Source organism: Perna viridis, chromosome 6, assembly GCF_037379345.1.
Source record: "Perna viridis isolate PV_CMFRI_1.1 ecotype Kerala chromosome 6, ASM3737934v1, whole genome shotgun sequence".
NCBI lineage: Eukaryota > Metazoa > Mollusca > Bivalvia > Mytilida > Mytilidae > Perna > Perna viridis.
This window is the reverse complement of record NC_142450.1, coordinates 55143-76952: the sequence shown is the minus strand read 5'-3', so window position 1 is coordinate 76952 and position 21810 is coordinate 55143. Positions and strand designations below refer to the sequence as shown.

The following is a 21810-nucleotide window of genomic DNA, read 5'->3' as shown; positions in this document are numbered from 1 at the left end:
TGTTTTAACGTGTAGTATACAACGTTTGACAATTTCATAAGTCGTTCTCTCACGTTGGGCAATCATCAAAAAACAAATCATCAAAAAGCCATGATATCAACCTCGGGTCTAGAATGAAGTTTTTTTTAGGAATGTACATTCAAATTCGTAATTTGCTTGTAACTTCTTGAAGCATTAAAAGTTTTGCTAATTAATATCCAAGTGAAGAGTGAATAGATATATGATACACTTGCATTAATTATTCTCAGTGTTGCCTTACGTTTCTGTTTCCAATAAAACCCTCCCCCCTGATGGACCCCTGGAGTCTTGCATGACATGCTTTAGTTTGCCTGCTTAGATTGCCAGTGGCCCTTGCCCTTTTTTTCTTGCGTTGGTTTAGCCTCCGGCAAATATATTCGTAGTTGTCTAACTAAAAGGGGACTGAAAAAAACAGCATTCCAAGCAATAAAGAGTCGAATCACCCACAATCTTAGGTTTTTTAAAAGGTAGATAAATATGTTCTTGTGACGATAGCATTTTTGTTATGTTTAGAAGACAAAAAAATAATGATATGGACATTTATTTTATGATTTAGTTTTTTTGCAAAATTATGCATTTTTTTTCTTAAATTCTAGAGAATTTTCCCCAAAGTAAGTATTAAATTGAATTAATGTTAGATTTAACTTGATAAAATAACAATTTTGATAAAATTGTTAATATGGTTTCTTTTTAATCGACATTTGTATTTAAATATTATTTGATATTGAAATACTCATTTTTTGTTGTTTTTGATGTTTAAAAAACCTCAAAATCCCTTGTTCGGTACTCGCCTAATATAACCGACAAACGAAGTGACATGCATTAATTTTGTGCATTGGATGATAAACTGAGAACATGAAAATAGCTGATTTCAGAAAGCAACCAAAAAATGTGAACAATCGAAATACACAGAAATTGAAATCGGGCTATCCATTGATAGTAAACCTAATTCCAGTGAAATAATTCGGATAAACGACCGAAAGGACAGACGAACGGAAGGGCAGAAGGTGTTTCAAATAAATCTTTCACTCGTCGAGAGGAATATAATAAAATATATCTTAACAGTAGAATTCAGTCGCTTTGGACAGGTGTACAAATTATCCAGGTTCAAAATACACTAACAAGCCACAAGCCCATATACCAATGAATATATGAATGTGTTTATGTATGAAGATAAGAATGTATGACTATATTAACGTGTGTATGTATTAACATATTGTTGCTGAAATGAAACAAAAGATAAAAAAAAGATTGTTATTAATGAAATACAAAAAAAATAGCTGAAATATTATAAGTGAGAGTAAATGATAAAATACAAAAACAAAATAAAGAATATAAAAATGATAAAAACCAAACAAGCAAATGAATCAATCAATCAAAACATAAAAATTTGATGTTTCACACTGACACAATGGGACCTCCAATGACTTACTTCTCTCATATATCATCTGCTTAATACACTTTTCGTGCTTCCTTGGACTTGGACAGAGAATCCGTGTTTCACTGAGACCGAAACGTTAAATTCAGCTTATTTTGTGATAAATTTTGGTCTAAATTGTGCAGATAATAGCTTGATTCCCATCTCCTGAAATTCTCCGAAGCCCATTTTTAAAAAAAAAATCCTCCGGTTTCGCCGCGGGATATATTTATTAAAAAGTAGATTTGAATCGGTGCGTCTTAACAGCGCTCAGGAGTCCTTAGTGCACTCGGGATCAGTTAAAAAAAAACTAGATACTTGAATGTGACTATCATCATTATACTAGAAAAAAAATTATATACAAAAAATCAAGATACAAATAAAATCAGACGCGTATTTACGCTATTTAGACAATATACAATATACCGTTCAACCGACTCGACACGTGGTCAAGTTGATGGTCCCTCTACACCTATTGCTTTAATACCATAAGTGATTTACACGGTAACGCTATTAAATAATAATGTTGTATCATAGACCTTTAATTTAATAACAGGTCTATAGTGATATTTCATGTTTCGTATGATTGATTAATTAAAACAAATAATAGTTTTCTTCTTTTCCTTTTTTTATGTTAGATTTTTTTTTATGTTTTGTGTTTTTTAGTGCTAAAAATAAATGATATAAAAAGATGTATTTAGAGAAGAAAATGGGTCCTGTCCACTTTATCTCTATATCATTTCTACTGAAAATTGTTTGCAAATTTATAAAAAAAAAAGAAAAAAAAGAGTACTATTATTGATTCCCCTTTATCTATATATTAATGTAGATTAGGCAACTGCAAAATGTTACATGAGTAGGTTACCAGCCAGAATAATCATGTGGTTTAAGGAAACAAATACTTTCAAGTCCTGGAGAGAAACAAATATATTTAGGCATTTTAAAAAGAATTGAAGATATGAGAAATGAAAATGCACCCCTGTGTTACTTAAGGAAGTAAGTACGTACGGACGGAAAGACGAACACAACCATCACTATAAATCACCAATTTGTAAGTTGTGGTATAAAAACGATCTCCAAAGGTGTGACAAAATGACTGATATGGTTTAACACCCATTGGCAGAAAGAACGAGAACGACTTACCAGTCGAAAAGAACCAGACCTCTAAACTAGTCGAACAGCCCAAATAAAGGAAATTAAGACTATTGCTTGTACCAAAAACAATGTGTCTGTCATATATTTTTGTTTAGATATGTTACATGTACAAGTATGACTTGATGCGTATTCAGAATCTGTAGCGAATATTTATAGAAAAAAACAAACCAGGAGATTTTATTGGAATATTTGCGTTTATATTTCAGGACGGAAGTCGATAACGACCAATCTTTTAAATAATAAAACGAAGTTTGGATTTTTTCACTAAAATTCATGATAGTAAGTTGAAAATAGAGAGCAAATGTATAAAATGTCTCCAATTGAAATGCAAACTTATTTTTCTAAATATCTATTATCCGTAAAATATAAATGATTCAATTTATTATAACATATGCCCTTTCATTTAAATTAATTAATGTCTAGTGTTCGTTTTAAAACGACTTTAGTCAAGATTTTTTAGTTCCTCAACACTCTTATGGCTCTATTTGAAAGAAGCGACTTCTGAGTTATTTTATATTGATCGGATATAGATTGTATTGCCATTGGCTTCAACCAGCCTACCTTTTTTTTTAATTTATCCCAACAGTGATTTTCATATTTTGTATTCTATACTTTTGATAAAATAACTATTTTTATAAATTTACTACTCATAAATGATATTTAGTTTTCCTTTATTTACTTATTTATTTTTATAGTTACTTTGTATGTATGATTTTACTTACTTTATGTTCTTTGATGTGTATGTCTGTTTTCCATGTCTGGTCTTTGTCCCTGGATTGCATTCTGTTGATTACCGCTATAACCTTGGTTACCTTGATTACTCTTAGACAAAAATGACAAGGCAGGAAAATACTCGTGGTTAGTTACTGCATTGCATTTTTATGTATTTATCTTTTATTCCTAATTTTTAATACGCATTCGTAGAAATCCGCTTTACCTAAAAAAACAATATTGTCAGATATTTGTTCCCACGGACAACAGCATACTATTCATGAAGTTAGACGAGACATTTTTTAGTTTTTTACGTCTTTAAATACTAATTTATGTCGATCATTCTTTTATGTTTCAAATGCTACGTAGTACCAACAGTCCTAACTGCTTCTGCACAATCTGACAGTAAGTGATTCATGTATCTTCTTTATTTATGCTCTATTATTCTTAGCCTAGTTTTCATCTCGTTATTTCATGATTTTCATTGTAAACAATCCTAATTTCGGGGATTTGATACATTGCATCTACCCCAAAGAACTTGAGATAAAGGATACTACAGACTGTAAAGTCAGCCTTATATCTTGACCTACACTTAGAAATCGATTGTAAAGGAAAACTATTGACCAAACTTTGCGACAAACGTGATGACTTCTCATTTAAGATTGTCAATTTTCCTTTCATCCCTTCAGCACCTGCGTATGTAGTGTTCGTATCACAACTCATACGTTATGTCAGAGCATGCCGAAACTACGCAGACTTTTTGTATCACACTAGAACTTTACCAAGAAGGCTTATGGAATAGGGTTATGTTGCTACAAGATTGAAGTCATCACTACAGAAGTTTTATGGTCGTCAGCATGAACTCGTGGATCTTAATTGATTTATTCAACGGGTCATAGTTTTTCTTTCCTCGTTTGTCTACCCCGGACTTGACTTTTTATGAGCAACTCGGCGGGTGTTACTAGAAAAACAGAGGACGCTTACCCTACTGGTGTACCTGATCCATACTCCCAGTTTTCAGTGAAATCCGAGTTGCTCATTTGCTTTTGTTACTTTGTATGTATGATTTAAGTTACTTTATGTTCATTGTTGTGTATGTCTGTTTTCCATGTCTGGTCTTTGTCCCTGGATTGCATTCTTTTGATTACTGCTACAACCTTTGTTCCCTTGATTACTCTTTCACTTTAGCAGTGTAATTTAAAGGTTAACATTTTAGCAAGATGTTTATTCCATGCAATTAGTTGCTATTACTTAATAAATTTGTTGCATTTATCTGTCTGACACAATTAATACAACTGCGAGTCGATAATGTGACATACATTATACTAAGCGTATAATTATATTTGTAATGTTTGTTTTTAAGACACATTATATTAGTCTCAGTATAGAAAAAAATATCAAATGTGGTAAAAAAACATTATTTCTGATCGATCTAAATTTCTGACTAAACTTTTAGTAGCGAAATATTATGGAATATGAGTCCTCTTGGAGCTTATGTTTTCAAATGGTCTTTACTTGTCTGCAACCCTATAATTTACTTGTGACATCAAGAAAATTCTAATTTGATACCACTGTCCGCAAATTTGAAATATTGTTTGTGAAAGTGAAATGTTGAAAAAATGTTCCTGGATAATTCTTTACGACAACAATATCAACAAATATAACCAAAACAGAAATTATTCAAGCAAGAAAACATTTTACAGTTCAAATGTGGAACGATAATTTTGTTCTCGAGTAATGAGGCATACTTCATGCACATTATTTAAACATATGTCACAGGAATAATTGAATTAGGTGAGGTAAAATATACGTCAATATTTTTTGGACAATTTTTCATGAAACGTGTATGTGCATTGGGCCTGTCGAAATGCAAACAGATAAAAAAAAAATAGAAAGGTAGCCAATGTTGTTTCAGAAATAAGGCTTACTTTATTAATATACTGGAAATCACTCCATAATATATTTAATAATGACGTGAAAACGACCACATATTTCGAGTTTTGTAGTTTGTACGCTTCTGTAAGTTCTGTAATGAAAAATGATTCGACAGTATTTGTTCACCAAAAAAATTGTGATGTTACATAATTTTCATATGAATGCCTTCAAACATGTTTCTAAGATAAGAAAACGGCGAAAAATACCTGACGCATTAGATCAGAACGTCGGCGTCACGCTTTAAGTTTATAGTCTTTGCTGCTGAAGTATGTAAATTGATTTTAGATTTTGAGATTTATACGACCTATAAAAAAAATGCCTTATGAATTTACAATGATGGTTGATAAATCTTGCTATGATCTAAACAAATTTTAGTTTTTTAAGTCATGACAGTTCCGTGTGTGTGAATTATAATAGTTCTTTTCGTGTGTTCCGATGATCTTACATTTTTTGTGAAAACATTAAAACTTGCCGGGTACTTGGAAGAACCGGTGTAATTTAAAGCCAAAATACGAAAAACAAACACGAACCTCGAATTCTTTGAAGGAAGATGCAATGTGTAAAATCGCAGAATATAGAGTTATGTGAAAAAGAAATGTCCTCGATAAAGCAGAACTGAGATCAAAAGATCTTGCTAATCGACGATTCTTCTTTTTTGGTTATACGTGTCATAGTTTTCCTTTTCTTTTTCATCTACCTCGGACGTTTCATTTAATGCGTAAGTTGGCAGGAATTTCTAGTCCTTTGTTTGTACTGATCCATACTCCCAGTTATTAGTTCACTTTATTTCTAAGTACATGTCATTTAGTTTTTTACGTTCTTTGTTGTGTCTTTTTTTCCTGCCCAGACTTTATTTCTAGAATATATTCTTTTAATTTCGTCTCGAATCCTAGTTCCCTTGATTACCCTTTTTATGGATAAGATCGGTTTCAAAGGCAGTTTTATAAGAGCGGAAGAAAAGGCCAACTAGTGGCGAAACACAATTTGTTCCCATTTGAATTACACAAAGGAAAAACAATATATTAGAAACTTTAGAAACTAAAAACCTATCAACATAATTAAATAAGTTTGTTTCAAACTTTTTCGATTTATCTTAACTCTGAAATCAAAACACTATCTTCCAGGGTAAAGTACTAACTCTATTATTATTTTCAGGGCTTTGTTATATTTGCAGCCACAGAAGATACCGATAAGGAAGAGGTAATAAAAAAAATTAAAAAGTGGGTTCTTGAGTAAGTAAGTTAGTCTGAAAGTGCTGCACCCGAAAAAAAGGCATATCGCAATTATCGTGAAAATAAAAAAAACAAGAAACATATCCGAACGTTGCGTAAACATGCATAACAGTTTTTGTATATACACATGGTATTTATCTTATAATTTCCGAAACAATGCAACGCACTCTTCAAACAAGTAAATATTTTTTTCAATGTGACATCTTTCGTTGCTACATGAACAGAGAGGGAACCAAGATTCCAGGCCCGGCTTTTTTTAAGATTCTGAGTGTATTCTTCCTATTAATCCGTATGCTTGATCAGCAGTAAGTTTCCCTACTGCTATAAATCGCAGTTTATGGCTGAACTCTTTATATATCAATCAAAACATGATCTGTTGCATGACTTCATAAATACTTTTTGATACCTTGATCACATTTTGGCCGTACATTATCCTCATTTCGAATAATACCGATGCGTTAGCAGTGAGATGATTCAAATGATTCGAATACGTCAAAATACCAAACAAAAAAAACAAAAAAACAAAAAAACAAAACAAAACAAAAAAACAAACAAACAAAAAAAACAAACAAAAAAAACAAAAAACAAAAAAAAAACAAAACAAAAAACAAAAACAAACAAACAAACAAACAAAAAAAAGAAAAAAAATCCCTAGACGAAAGACAGTCTAAGAATACATACAATATATGCCCTTCTGAAATATCACAATGTTTCACGGTTGCAGAGTATGAAAGGAGCAATGTTTTTCACACATATTATTCATGATAGCTATTTAGATAAATTAATCAATATCATAATGTTCTGCACTTAATGCGCTCACATTAACCTCAAGTTTTCTTAATGTTTTGGGGTCAGTTTTTTAGTCTGAATAGTTCATAGACGATGGTAACCTTTAATTAAAAAATATTTTGAATAAAGAAAACATGTCAAATTATTCTTATTTTATTTCTTGAAATGCTCAAGCTGAACATGGCTTATAATCTTAAACTTACCAAAATATTTGAAACGTATTAAGAACACACTACATTCAGAACCTTTCTTCTCATAAATGGTTGTCATGTACTATATTATTATACACTTGTTTTCAATCATATTAATAGTGTACCATTTAACTTACCTTTTATTTAACTGACCGAACGTAAAACACATGGTGCAGTTGCATGTTAAGTTATAAAACTGTATGTAGTGATTTTGAATTTTGAATATTTCTTTCTACTTGCAGAAGAACAGCCTAGGTATAAATAGAAGGCAATTAGGTGCAGAATAACATATAGGTAACACGATATTTTTAATGATAAAAATACATCTTGACTATTTTCCACGAAGGCTAACTCGTTATAGTTTTATATTATGTTTTTTTTTCAGCAAATGTCAATGATTGTACTTTACCGTCCATGTATTGGGCACGCATACCTCATCACACTTCTCTGCCTGCACTCAATGGTATGTAGACAGCGCAGTTAACATGTATCGAGCATGCACACCCTAACACACATCTTCAAACACAATGGTATATAGACAGCGCATTCAACGCCTATCGAGCACGTACACCTCAAAACACATCTCCAGACGCAACGGTATGTAGTAAATTTAGTCAACGTGTATCGAGCACGCACACCTCAACACACATCTCTACACACAACGGTATGTAGACAGCGCAATCAATATGTATCTAGCAAGCACACCTCAACACACATCTCCACAAACAACGGTATGTAGAAAGTGCAGTAAAAAAAATGAAATTACTTTCCTAATTGTAAACATCTGATCAATTTTCTGTTAACAATTTATTGAAACAAAATCATAGAATCAGGTGTACAGTAACCAACCGAGAATGTTAGCAAGATATCTGTGTATCGACAATCTGTATTTTAACAAAATGTGTTGACATAACTCCATTTTGCCGACCGACCTGTTTTATAACTCTAATGAGTTTTGGGGCAGTCTCTATTCCAAAGTAATTTTCAAATAAAAATAGAAAACAGTTATCAGTAATGATTATCATCTGTAATCGATTACATTTCCAAAAGTAATAGTATGTAATCGATGACTGGGTGATTAAATGATGCTAACATGATAATTTATATAAAATTTTGATTAAATTACCACAAATAAAATGTTCTGTTAAATAAATGTCACTAAGGAATATTGTTCTTTTTACGTTATCTATCAAACTCAACATTTTAACTGATAACTGAGATTGACTTTAATACATTGTATTCAATAGTGGTGTACAACTCCAATAAGTTTTCTATTCCATTTCATCTTGTTGCCTGCAACTTATTTACCAAAGCAAATGGAGAATATACAATTGAAAATTATTTTCATTAACTCTTTGTAATACTTCATTTGCAAAATCCTCTATAGCATAAAGTTGACATACAAATGAGCAATCATGATTACTTTGACAAAAAAAAAATCATATGTAGTCGATTACATACATTAGACATCATGAATAATCATGATGTTACCAATTACGTTTCACCCCGTACGAACATGGTCTCAATCGATTACATTTGATATTTACCATCCTCAAACGTCGAAGCAAATTGTAAAATGCGGAAATTTTCAGAAAGATAAATTGCCTGGATCCTGACAAATCGTGCGTTTGTTCGTCCGACTTGAAATGTATTCTAATGTTATATGATACTTATTAATAAGACTGAATTCGAAAAAAAAATGTTTGAAGTGTTTTAATGACGATTCTAATGGAATAAGTTTCTTTTCTTCTTCCTAAACAATAAAAGGTGGACAGTTACAAAAGAAATAAGCAACTTATCTTGTGTGTTATCTTAAGTGTGTCTCACTTTGGTTTGAATATGATACAAAAAAAAAGGTAAAAGATGAAGAAAATGAATTAGGTAAAAAAAATGAAAATGCAGAGCAAGTTGCAAGACGTGCTCAAAAGTATAAAATCAAATTTTGGTAATGTAGCGAATTATATGTTTATATTTTACTAACAAACAAGTTATTGTTTATACATTGTAGTGCCTTAATTGTGTTTATACTTTCAATCTGCATTTTTAGCAACAACGAAAGGAAGATATTTTTAATATGATGTCTTCATATCGTCAAACAGTTTATGTCGGTACAACCCAAACTTTAGCACCTGCACATCGTCTCTTTTTTTTCGCTGTCGCTTCCAGAGAAAACACTCATTTAAAAACGCAATAATTTAACTTCCATACGGGGAAGGTTAAACAGAACAGCCAATATTTTGGCTACGTCTAGGGAAAGGTTTGTCACAATTACTGCCGTATATTGTAATATTAGAAAAGAAATAATTCTTTCCGAGGGTAAATTTGTACTCATTTTACTGTCGCTCGGTGTTTAATAATCGAATGTAAATGCCGTAAACATATTAAAATGAGTATAAATCTACCCCCTCCACGAATTATTTCTTAAATAAACGATATCCATAGACTGGCACATTATTTGCTAAAGATAAGGTAACAGTCATACAACGGTACAATAATAAGCAACAAAAACACATCATATAATAAAAGTGTTACTATGAGTTCTATTATTTCATACAGCTACAGTTCGATTGAAGCCGAAATTCTGCTTCACATAACCGAACTATAAAATACAATGAATTTACAACACCTGAACTATACTATAATTCTGTACATAGACAGAAAACTCATGGTTGCTCTTCATTTTATTTGTAAATTATTTTATAGTCGTCATTTTCAATTTATTTAGTTTTCGACACTAATAATTGATGGTTAGATACTCTGTATAATTTCTGTTTATGTCGAATGTCTTTTCTTTAAAAGAAATCGATCACTTATGTCTTATGTAAACAGAAGTATAAATGTGGAAATGGAAACAAATAAGATGTGTGCACCTGGAAATGAAGCATTTAGTGTCAGTTTTGGATTCTTTGTCGTAAAGTGAGCTTTTGTTATAACAGTTTTATTATATAACATTGTATTGTGTATATTCAGACGTATTGGAAGAAGATGTTGTTCAGTATAGTATAGTGTTTTGAAACCAATTTCCCTTAATTCAGGATCTAAAGATGTGATATCTTCTTAACGTGTGTTTTCTGTGTTATTGTTTTCTCGAAATTACCTGTAATGTTTCCCACAATACTACATTCATTAGGATGTCTACAGTATCAAATGTACCGTATCGAGAATCTGCTGTGTTCTGATAAATCTACACTTACATAAGGTATGTTATAATTAATTAAAACTAAGCAATTCTGCCTTTCTTTGAAAACCTCAATAGATCATTTCAATATTAGGAAATGTTTATTCATAACTATCAAACAAAATTCAACATCATTTCCTTACTATGAATTATCAAGTGAAACGTTATACCAATCTGCTATTCTTCAAAATAATGTATTCATTAATAAATTTACATTAATAGAATTTTACATAGTATTTACAGCTATGAAATATTACTCGTACTAACTTCTCAATGAACAAATGATTGTTTTTATATTAATTTCATAATAGCAAAATAGAGACAGAAAAAGCATTCAGTATTGGTTCAATAAACAATCAGTTACAGTTTCTTATAAAGCAGATAAGTATATTCATTTTTTTACATTAAAATCGAATTAGATCATAAGTTACCGAATACACCATCTCAGCCAAACAGTGTATGAATAACTTTCTTTCTGGAATAAAAATCAAAGAGTTATAAAAAAGAGTTTTTTGCATAATAACAAAAGTTGGGGACCAACTGAAACAAAACTAGAAGTTTAAACTTTGTGAAACAATGCAGAACAAAGAGATGTTTCATATGTGGCAAGCAATGAAACGAAAGCAAAAGACGTTACATCAAAATAACATTTAGCACATGAGGTATGATTTCAGTCAAGAAAACGTATTAATGTAACTTTCTGGATTTCGTAAAGTTTTCACATATTCATGTTTCCATAAATTATCAGCATATATCGGAAAAGAGATAAACCCAACATGACAAAAATAAAACGGAAGTTACATTGCTTCGGAAGGATAAGTATTTTATACTTCACCAATTACCCCTGTCATAGTGCAATGTGGTGAGCGTCAGGGTCGGGCGGTTGTCAATCTAGTTAGACTTTAAAATTAACTTTCTTTTCTCGTCTTTTAAAACGGATAGTTAAATTATGTCGTAGGCTATAACACTTAAGTGGTGATGATATCAACAAAGGCTGAACACTCCCCTATCTTTGAATAATAATTAAAAATATCATTGCGCGTTCTTCTTAGATAGTCAATGTACAAATTGCAAGTGCACGGCAGTAATGAAAAGATGTATAATGTATACTCAAGAGGGCAATAAAGTTGGTAAATTGACCCTTCGGATGGTGGAATGAACAATTTGAGTCAAAGTTTTCACGTTTCTCATATAAATGTCGATTATAAACGTCTGTGGCATCTATGTTAAGATAACATAATTATACAGCAGGTGAATCGTTCGCCGCTAATTTATGTGTTGTAAGGAAAAAAAGTGGGGGTTATACGTATGTAATCCTTGACATAAGGATTAAAAAGAGATAAAACATGATGCATATAACGGAAACTAAAATTGTTTTATTTGCTGTGCTAGTCCTTGAAAAAAACCCAAAAAGAACAAACATTCAAAAACAACAGTGAATCAAATCGACCAAGTATGTGGTTCTGACGATAACTCCGCCTGAATAGTACAGAGATTGAACATTTTTTAATAGTTCATTCGAATCCTTATACGCATTTTAATAACAACTACTCATTATTTGTAGGTAAACATACATGGGGGATGTAACGTCTAAGATGGAAGTTCTACATCAACGAATCAATACAAATATTTGATTATTAATAATAAAAATGGTACAATATGAATTGCAGAAACAAAACAAGGGAAATCTGCGATTAGAACGTTTACAAGAGAAAAGTTGAAAATATAGGACCAAAAACAAGAACATGTAAATAATAAAAAAAAAACAATACAAAATTAAAATACTTTTATGTACATGGATTAAATACAGATGCCCTTAGACTAGTTGATAAATAAACCATTATTAAAAAAACCAAAAAACAAAAACAAAAACAAAAAAACAAAAAACAAACAAACAAAAAAAAAAAACTAATACAGACAATAGTTTTTAATCATTAAATATGTTACCCGTTAGACATTTTGTTCAACCTTTGTCAAAAGTAATGTCATTAGGCATCACACTGAACGTGATTGATGTGAATATGATACGCAAAAGATACTCTAAACACAAGAAAGATAGTGTATTTATTATCATGAAGGCGATACAATATGAATATAGTTTGAAATATTAAATAAAATACAGTATGTAATGTAACGAAAACAATCAGGATCACTTCCAAAAAAAAAATATAAGAAAAAATAGATAAGTCTTTCAAAAATGAAGTGACTTCTGTAAATGCTTTGACGAAACAAAACTAAAGGAATGACAAAATACAATCTTTAAAATTAAAGGATGTGGGATTCTTATATGTCTTGCACATTTTATATCACATTTAATTTCAAAACTCGAAATTTGCAATTAGACGGAATACAATCAATATACAGTATACTAATACAATAAAGTCATAAAAGCTTTTATCAAATGAAAGGTAGAAAATTAAATAAATTGTTGTACGTTAATGTGAACAATAAAACTTCGGGTCGGGATCAAATAAACATTTGCTTTTTTATTCCCAATGATTGTTTTATTATACTCTGCATTATGCCATTAAACAGTTTCTAGCCATTTTCCAAAAAAAAAAAATATTTATTTACTACATTCATAAGATTAAGATTTATTTATAAATGTAGAAAGCATTAAATGTTCATGCACGGTTTTAGTCAGTTTATTTTCCCATTCCTCCTGGAATCAGAAACTGGATTGACAATACTATAGAACCCTTTATTAAAGTAGGGCTCAATGTAATTGTTCGGTCGTTGAAAATCTGGATATTTAAAAGTTTATTGTACTATGTGTAAAATTATTTTGAAGTACCCAAATTTACACATTAATTCAAAATTTACAAAAAAATAAAAAAAATATAATACTTGCCATTAGAAATGTGATACACATACTTGACTATATTTAATTTTTGTTTTGTTATTTGTCCTCGTTGTAATTTGTTGTTATTATCAGAAAGGTAACTGAATATGAAAATTATTATTGAACATGGAATTTGGACTATCCTATTCCTGATTGTCCTGTGCACTATTCCTTCTAGCTGCATTACCAGTTATCATTTGTGTTTACTGCAATTAACAGGAAAACTATCTGATTTAGTTACTGTGCATCATTCTGACACCTTTTTGCACTTAAAATTAACAAATGGAATATGGGATCTTTTTTGAAATCCAAATGACGTATAAGCCTTATTTAAAGAAAATGGCCGCTGTTACAAAAACAAATAGTACATATGGGGCAGACGGCAGATTTTGACATATTTCTTCGTTACATAGAGAATAAAAGTGTTCAGAATGAAGAGATCGACCTGAGGTCGTCTTTCGTGAAAATCTGTTGATATATGTTGGCGTTATTGCTCTTTTTGGGCGCATTTTTGCTATTTTGATGTTACTAACGTACACAAGTCTTCTACTATGAAATAATTAGATAGAATAAAAAGCAAAATTAGTATGATTGTTCCTTAGGGAATCCTGTACAAAATGACTATTTGGATTCTATCGATAAAAACATGGCCGCTTTTACAATAAAAATAAAGTGTAGCTTTTCAAGTCGGGTGAGGGTGAGCAATTGAGACAAAAACAAATGATAAATATGGAACAATAAAGTTAAAGCCCTTAGTTAAATCTTCAATGTAGAGCTCTGTTGAGTAAATTTCACGGTTTTTTATTTCGCTATGAAACCATTTGTCGATTATCCTTATAATATAACATTATTTGCACATTTCGATTGTATCTATATATCGTAACATTATGAAGTTTCAAAAAGTTTTGTAATTTACAAGGACTGCTGTGTTGAGATTGTCTCATGAAGGACTTAAGAAGTTAAAAATGTACGCAAAAGTTAAATACGTTGAGTAAACCGACAAAATGGCAGTACATACTTTTTTCAGCTTCCGTTTGTGAAACGTCTACCGGTCAAAAACACAATGCAAAAACCACCCAAAATCATGAAAAAACAAAACAAAACAAACAATAACAAAATCTGAGAAGTGCAAATGCTCCAGCTTTTTTTGGGATTGTTTGGGGATTCTCGATAACCATCTATTAACGTGTTTTGCTTAAGGTGACTTGCCTTGTCTTATTTCTTAGTAGAAATAAGGAGTTTGAATAATAAATTTCATAAACATTTCTTAACATTACTTAAGGAATGCTTACTTTTTCTGCACTGTTTTAACCGTAACCGTGTCAGGCAGATTACAAGGTAAGATTACATTGATTATGTACGCTGCGTGCAGAACGATACGGTATCAAATAGCCACTGAAGTTTTCTTCATTTTCTTTTGCATCAGATGAAGTTTTATATTTTCTTTGATTGAAGAGACATAAACTTGCATGTCCTGTCCTACCAAATTTACCCACATTTGTGTTAATATAATAAATATACTATTGCATAAACTTTATATTTGCAAACTACCTTAATTATTATATCACATTTTGACGAGTCTAGACAGGTGTCCTTGTAAAACACTGGATATGTTCAGCTTCTCAATCTTGCAACAGTTAGCTTCGAACAGTTCATATAATGTCATTTATTGCAGGACCTTCTACCGGAAGATTTATGGCTACGGTGAAACCATAATAAAATGTTTATACATTAAACGAAGCAACGAACAACCATACAAAACAATATAATACCATGGCGTTCTATATTAAAGATGTGTTTAAGTAGTTACAAACCAATACTGATTTTATTATTCCTCTTGTCACTTTCAGCAAAGTTGATTCATTGATTTGATTTATTGAAAGTTATTCCCCTACTTTGTGTAGTTTCTGAAAGTGTATAATTGAACAAAGCATTGTTTATATATTTTACAGTAATTGGCTCAAGTAACCATTCTTTTAAATGGACTGAAGCGTAAGGGGAAATGTGTATTGTGGCATGATAAAGTAATGGTGCATGTGACAGAAAGGAATGAATGAACGAAACTTATTAGGGGAACATAATTTATAAACGAAGTTTTGTTTATTTATAAATTTAAAACAGTGTGTTGAAACAATAGATAATAATATATGAACATATATTTATTACGAAATAGCGGTGGTTAGAAAGAATAAGAATAATTTGGAAGTGATTAGGCGAAAAGTGCAATGAAGAATGGCAATGAGGCAACCAATTATTGGTTTGTGGACAATGAAGAATGGGGATATTGGGCTTTTTACCGATATCTTACTTACCACAAATAATAATAAAAAAAAAATAATAATCTTTATGTTCAATACACCTTTCTGACAATGACTTATAGGTCCACAGATTAGAAAAAAAAAACAAATGAAGAGAAGTAGCGCATAATCAATCAACCACCAGTTGTAGTTTTTCAAAATATTTGCGAGATTTGATTTCGGGTTGTTATATATGTTGCCGATCAAATAACTGAACATATGATATAAATTATTCAAAATTTCAGCGAGAATCATTGTCTAATATAAAAAATGTGTAAGTATTTTCATACTTGCATATGATATATACAAGTTCGCGAGTAAACAGTTCCAAAGTATTTTGTTGTCCTCCGTTACTGTGGAAAAGTTTTGGTCGGCCGTACAGACAATTCTTGTGTTCAACAAGTAGTTGATCCTGTCATGGATCTGTGGTTATGTGTATTGTAATGAAGTTTTGGAATCCAGTAGAAAAAAGGTAAGTCAAAATCTTCTCCCCTGAATAAATCTTGAAGTAATCTATAAAATACTTGTGGTTAGTTAATGAATGCATTGCATTTTCATGTAGAATTAATCGATTTATCTTTTATTCCTTTTTAAATGCGCTTTACCTAAAAAGACAATATTGTCAGAAGATTTGTTCCCACTGACAACAGCATACTATTCATATAGTTAGACGAGACATTTTGTAGCTTTTTACGTCTTTTAATACTAATTTATATCGATCATTCTTTCAAATGCTACGTTGTTCCAAAAGTCGTAACTGCTTTTGCACAATCTGACAGTAAGTGATTCATGTATCTTCTCTTTCTTCATCTACGCTCTTGCATAGCCTTCAACATATTGAAATGATCGTACCAGTTCAATTGTTGAAGTTCTCTGAACTTTGGGCAGTGAGATATCACTTTTCGGAGAATCTCATTTAGTATAATATTCAGATCACCAGTGATGACATGATTTGTCAATGAAATACAAAATTAAGATGTTTCCCTTGGTTGAAATTTACGTTAAGGACCTGCACACTTTAAAAATAGGTAAACAAGTTTATCTTATTTGACGGTGCTATCGATAAATACATTAGCATTTTAAACGAACAATTTTATTTACTTAATATACGTTTTGGTGACTTAAAAATCCAATCGTCGAGAACAAAACTAATGTTAATACATCTACGTTGCGCATTTTTATTCTAATGTGTTCGTTGTAAAATTGATACCAGATCAAATTATATTCCTTCGTACGATGGCGTTACCTCCCATGATTTATCCCTTTAATGGACATAATGATTAATTTCTTTGTCATGTTATTATGCGCGAACATTAAGAATATTACGTTAAATGTATTTTTATTTCCTCTATTATTCTTATTCCAGTTTTCATCTCGTTATTTCATGATTTTCACTTTAAACAATCCTAATTTCGGGGATTTGATACACTGCATCTACCCATAAGAACTTGAGATAAAGAATACTACAGACATTGTGAAGTCAGCCTTATATCTTGACCTACACTTAGAAATCGATGGTAAAGGACAACTATTGACCAAGTTACGACAAACGTGATGATTTTTCATTCAAAATTGTCAACTTTCCTTTCATCTGTGGGAACATCCCTTTATTACCTGCGTATGGAGTGCTCGTATCACACCTCATACGTTATGCCAGAGCCTGTCGAAACTATGCAGACTTATTGTATCGCGCTAAAACTCTACCAAATGTGATCAATGTTCTGTTATCAATTAATTGAAAAAATCATGGACTCAGGTGTACAGTAACCAACCGAGAATGTTAGTAAGATATTTTTGTATCGACAATCTGTATTTTAACAAAATATTTTGACATAACTCCATTTTGCCGATCGACCTGTTTTATAACTCTAATGAGTTTTGGGGCAGTCTCTATTCCAAAGTAATTTTCAGATAAAAATAGCAAACAGTTATAGGTAATCGTTATCACCTGTAATCGATTACATTTCCAAAAGTGATAGTATGTAATCGATGACTGGGTGATTGAATGGTGCTAACATGATTAAATTTTTATTACATTTTGATTAAATTACCACAAATAAAATGTTCTGTAAAAATATGTCAATAAGGAATATTGTTCGTTTTACATTGTCTGTCAAACTCAACATTTTAACTGATTTTATAAACTGAAAACTGAGATTGTCTTTAAACAATTGTATTCAATAGTGGTGTACAACTCCAATAAGTTTTCTATTCCATTTCATCTTGTTGCTGGCAACTTATTTACTAAAGCAAATATACAATTGAAAATTATTTTCAATAACTCTTGTAATACTTCATTTGCAAAATCCTCTATGGCATAAAGTTGACATACAAATATAAAACAGTTGATGAATATATAGCATTTTGTCTTCCCTTGATTACTCTTTCACTTTGTCCGTGTAATTTAAAGCGTTAACATTTTAACGAGATGTTTATTCCATGCAATGAGTTTCTATTACGTAATAAATTTGTTGCATTTATCTGTCTGACACAATTAATACAACTGCGAATCGATAATGTGACACACAGTATAATAAGCGTATAATTATATGTGTTCTGTTTGTTTTTAAGACACATTATATAAGTCTCAGTATAGAAAAAAATCAAATGTGGTAAAAAACACTATTTCTGATCGATCTAATTTTCTGACTAAACATGTAGTAGCGAAATATTATGGAATATGAGTCCTCTTGGAGTTTTTGTTTTTTAATTTGTCTTTACTATATCTGCAACCCTATAATTTACTTTTGACATCAAGTGAATTCTAATTTGATACTACAATCTGCAAATTTGAAATATTGTTTGTCAAAGTGAAATGTTAAAAAAATGTTCCTGGATAATTCTTTATGACAACAATATCAACAAATATAACCAAAACAGAAATTATTCAAGCAAGAAAACATTTTACAGTTCAAATGTGGAACGATAATTTTGTTCTCGAGTAATGAGGCATATTTCATGCACATTATTTAAACATGTGTAACAGGGATAATTGAATTAGGTAAGGTAAAATATACGTCAAGATTTTTTGGGACAATTTTTCATGAAACGAGTATGTGCATTGGGCCTGTCGAAATGCGAACAGATAATAAAAAATAGAAAGGTAGCTAATGTAGTTTCAGGAATAAGGTTTGCTTTATCAATATACTGGAAATCACTCCGTAATATATTTAATGAGGACGTGAAAACGTCCAAATATTTCCATTCTGTAGTTTGTATACTTCTGAAATGAAAATTGATTCGACAATATTTGTTCACAATATGTATGTCAATCTACAAAAAAAAAAAAAAAAAAAAAAAAAAAAAATGTGATGTTAGATAATTTTCATATGAATGCCTTCAAACATGTTTCTAAGAAAACGTCGACAAATACCTGACGTACTCGGTCATAAATTCGATGTCACGCTTTAAGTTTATAGTCTTTGCTGCTGAAGTATGTAAATTGATTTTAGATTTTGAGATTTATACGACTTATAACAAAATGCCTTTTCAATTTACACGAATGGTTGATAAATCTTGCTGTGATCTAAACAAATTTTAGTTGTTTAAGTCATGACAGTTCCGTGTGTATGAATGATAATAGTTCTTTTTTGTGTGTTCCGGTGATCTTACATTTTTTGTGAAAACATTAAAAATTGCCGGGTACTTGGAAGAACCGGCCGGTGTAATGTAAAACGAAAATATTTAAACACGAATATCGTTAATGTTACGTCTACCGAAACATTCTATTGTAGGAGATATGATTCCTATAAAAACAAACGTAAACCGAATCCTATAGCGTACAAACCAGGCCTTAGTTGCAGATCATTGTTTTTGCAATACATAGAGCAGCAATAAATAACCAACAGTAATAGTTGGTAAAATAATATTCAAAACAGTACAGAAAATATACTTCGATGGAAATTAAATTTGCGCGTAGTTTCGGCATGCCTGGCATAACGTATAAACAATGCATATGCGGATGCTGAAGTAATGTTGTCACAGATGGAAGGATAGTTGATGATACGGAACGAGAATTCGAAGTCGTCGCGTTTGTCGTATAGTTTGGTCATTAAATTTCCATTTCCATTGATCTCTAAGAGTTAAGATATGAGGCTGACTTCGTAGAAACTATTGTGTTATTTACCTTGAATTCTTTGAGGGAAGATGCAATGTGTAAAATCGCAGAATATAGAGTTATGTGAAAAAGAAATGTCCTATATAAAACAGAAACTGAGATCAAAAGATCTTGCTAATCGACGATGATTCTTTTCTGATTTTTTATTATTCGTGTCATAGTTTTCCTTTTCTTTTTCATCTACCTCAGACGTTTCATTTAATGCGTAAGTTGGCAGGAATTTCTAGTCATTTGTTTGTACTGATCCATACTCCCAGTTATTAGTTCACTTTATTTCTAAGTTATTTAGTTTTTAACGTTCTTTGTTGTGTTTTTTTTTCCTGTCCAGACTTTATTTCTAGAATATATTCTTTAAATTTCCTTTCGAATCCTAGTTCCCTTGATTACTCTTTTTTATCGATAAGATCGGCTTCAAAGGCAGTTTTATAAGAGAGAAGGAAAGGCCAGGTAGTGGCGAAACATAATTATCCCCATTGAATTACACACAAAAAAAACCCAATATATTAGAAACTTTAAAAAATAAAAACCTATCAACATAATTAAATAAGTTTGTTTCAAACTTTTACGATTTATCTTAACTCTGAAATCAAAACACAATCTTTCAGGGTAAAGTACTAACTCTATTATTATTTTCAGGGCGTTGTTATATTTGCAGCCACAGAAGATACCGATAAGGAAGAGGTGATAAAAAAATTGAAAAATGGGTTCTGGAGTAAGCTAGTCTGAAAGTGCTACACCAGAAAAAGGCATACCGCAATTATCGTGAAAATAAAAAAAAACATATCCGAACGTTGCGTAAACATGCATAAAAGTTTTTTGTATATACACATGGTATTTATTTTATAATTACCGAAACAATGCAAAGCACTCTTCAAACAAGTAAAGATATTTTTTTCAATGTGACATCTTTCGTTACTACATGAACAGAGAGGGAACCAAAAAAAAAAACTAGGCTCGGCTTTTTCTTTGAAGATTCTGAGTGCATTCTTCTTGTTAATCCGAATGCTTGATTATTTTCATACACAATCAGCAGTTTCTCCAATGCCATAAATCGCAGTTTATGGCTTAACTCTTCACATATTCATCAAAACATGATCTGTTGCAGGACGTCATAAATACTTTTTGATACCTTGATCACATGTTGGCCGTAAATTATCCTCATTTCGAACAATACCGATGCGTCAGCAGTGGGATGATTCAAATGATTCGAATACGTCAAAATACCAAACAATAAAAAAAAATAGATAAATAAACAAAAATAAACAATAAAAATCCCTAGAAGAATATAAGACTGTCTAAGAATACATATACAATATATGTTCCTTCCGAAATATCACATATTTCTCGGTTGCAGAGTATAAATGAAGCAATGTTTTTCACACATATTATTCGTGATAGCTATTTAAATGAATTGATCATCTCATAATGTTTTGAACTTAATGCGCTCACATTAACCTCAAGTTTTCTTAATAAATTGGGGTCAGTTTTTTGTCTGAATAGTTCATAGACGATGGTTACCTTTTATTAAAAAAAATATTTTGAATAAAGAAAAATGTCAAAATATTCTTATTTTATTTCTTGAAATGCTCAAGCTGAACATGGCTTAAAATCTTTAACTTACCAAAATATTTGAAACATATAAGGAGCACACTACATTCAGAACCTTTCTTCTCATAAATGGTTGTCATGTACTATATGATTATTGTTTTCAATCATGTTAATAGTGTACAATTTAACTTACAGAATGAGACATTTCATTAAACTGAACGTAAAACACATGGTACAGTTGTATGTTAAGTTATAAAACTGTATGTAGTGATTTTGAATTTTGAACATGTCTTTGTACTTGCAGAAAAACAGCCTATGAATAAGTAGAGGGCGAATGATAAAAATACCTCTTTACTATTTTCCACACAGAATAATTCGTT

At 30.9% G+C, this 21810-nt stretch overlaps 1 protein-coding gene across 40 annotated transcripts; it reads left to right on the top strand.

Annotated features, from left to right (window-relative positions):
• Positions 1-2136: 2136 nt before the first annotated feature.
• On the top strand, positions 2137-21443 carry LOC148613126 (uncharacterized). 40 transcript variants are annotated; one of them, XM_088586280.1, is made up of 6 exons: positions 2153-3448; positions 6411-6436; positions 7834-7911; positions 10579-10647; positions 10938-16237; positions 20519-21443. In XM_088586280.1, the coding sequence occupies exons 1-5, from the start codon at positions 3424-3426 to the stop codon at positions 11043-11045; spliced, it is 306 nt and encodes a 101-aa protein (XP_088442406.1). In that variant the 5' UTR covers positions 2153-3423; the 3' UTR covers positions 11046-16237; positions 20519-21443. The 40 variants fall into 40 exon arrangements, 3 of the variants coding, with proteins under 3 accessions (XP_088442408.1, XP_088442407.1, XP_088442406.1); XM_088586282.1 differs by lacking the exon at positions 20519-21443 and having other exon boundaries at positions 2137-3448; positions 10419-10647; positions 10938-11016; XM_088586281.1 differs by lacking the exon at positions 20519-21443 and having other exon boundaries at positions 2137-3448; positions 10248-10647; positions 10938-11016.
• The last annotated feature ends 367 nt before the right edge of the window (positions 21444-21810 follow it).

Bases quoted from the DNA above. Each gene is read 5' to 3' on its own strand.
- LOC148613126 (XM_088586280.1), top strand. From the start codon at position 3,424: ATGACAAGGCAGGAAAATACTCGTG. The intron at 3,449-6,410 runs GTTAGTTACTGC...TTATATTTGCAG, and splicing joins AAGGCAGGAAAATACTCGTG to CCACAGAAGATACCGATAAG. The intron at 10,648-10,937 runs GTATGTTATAAT...ATTTCATAATAG, and splicing joins TAAATCTACACTTACATAAG to CAAAATAGAGACAGAAAAAG.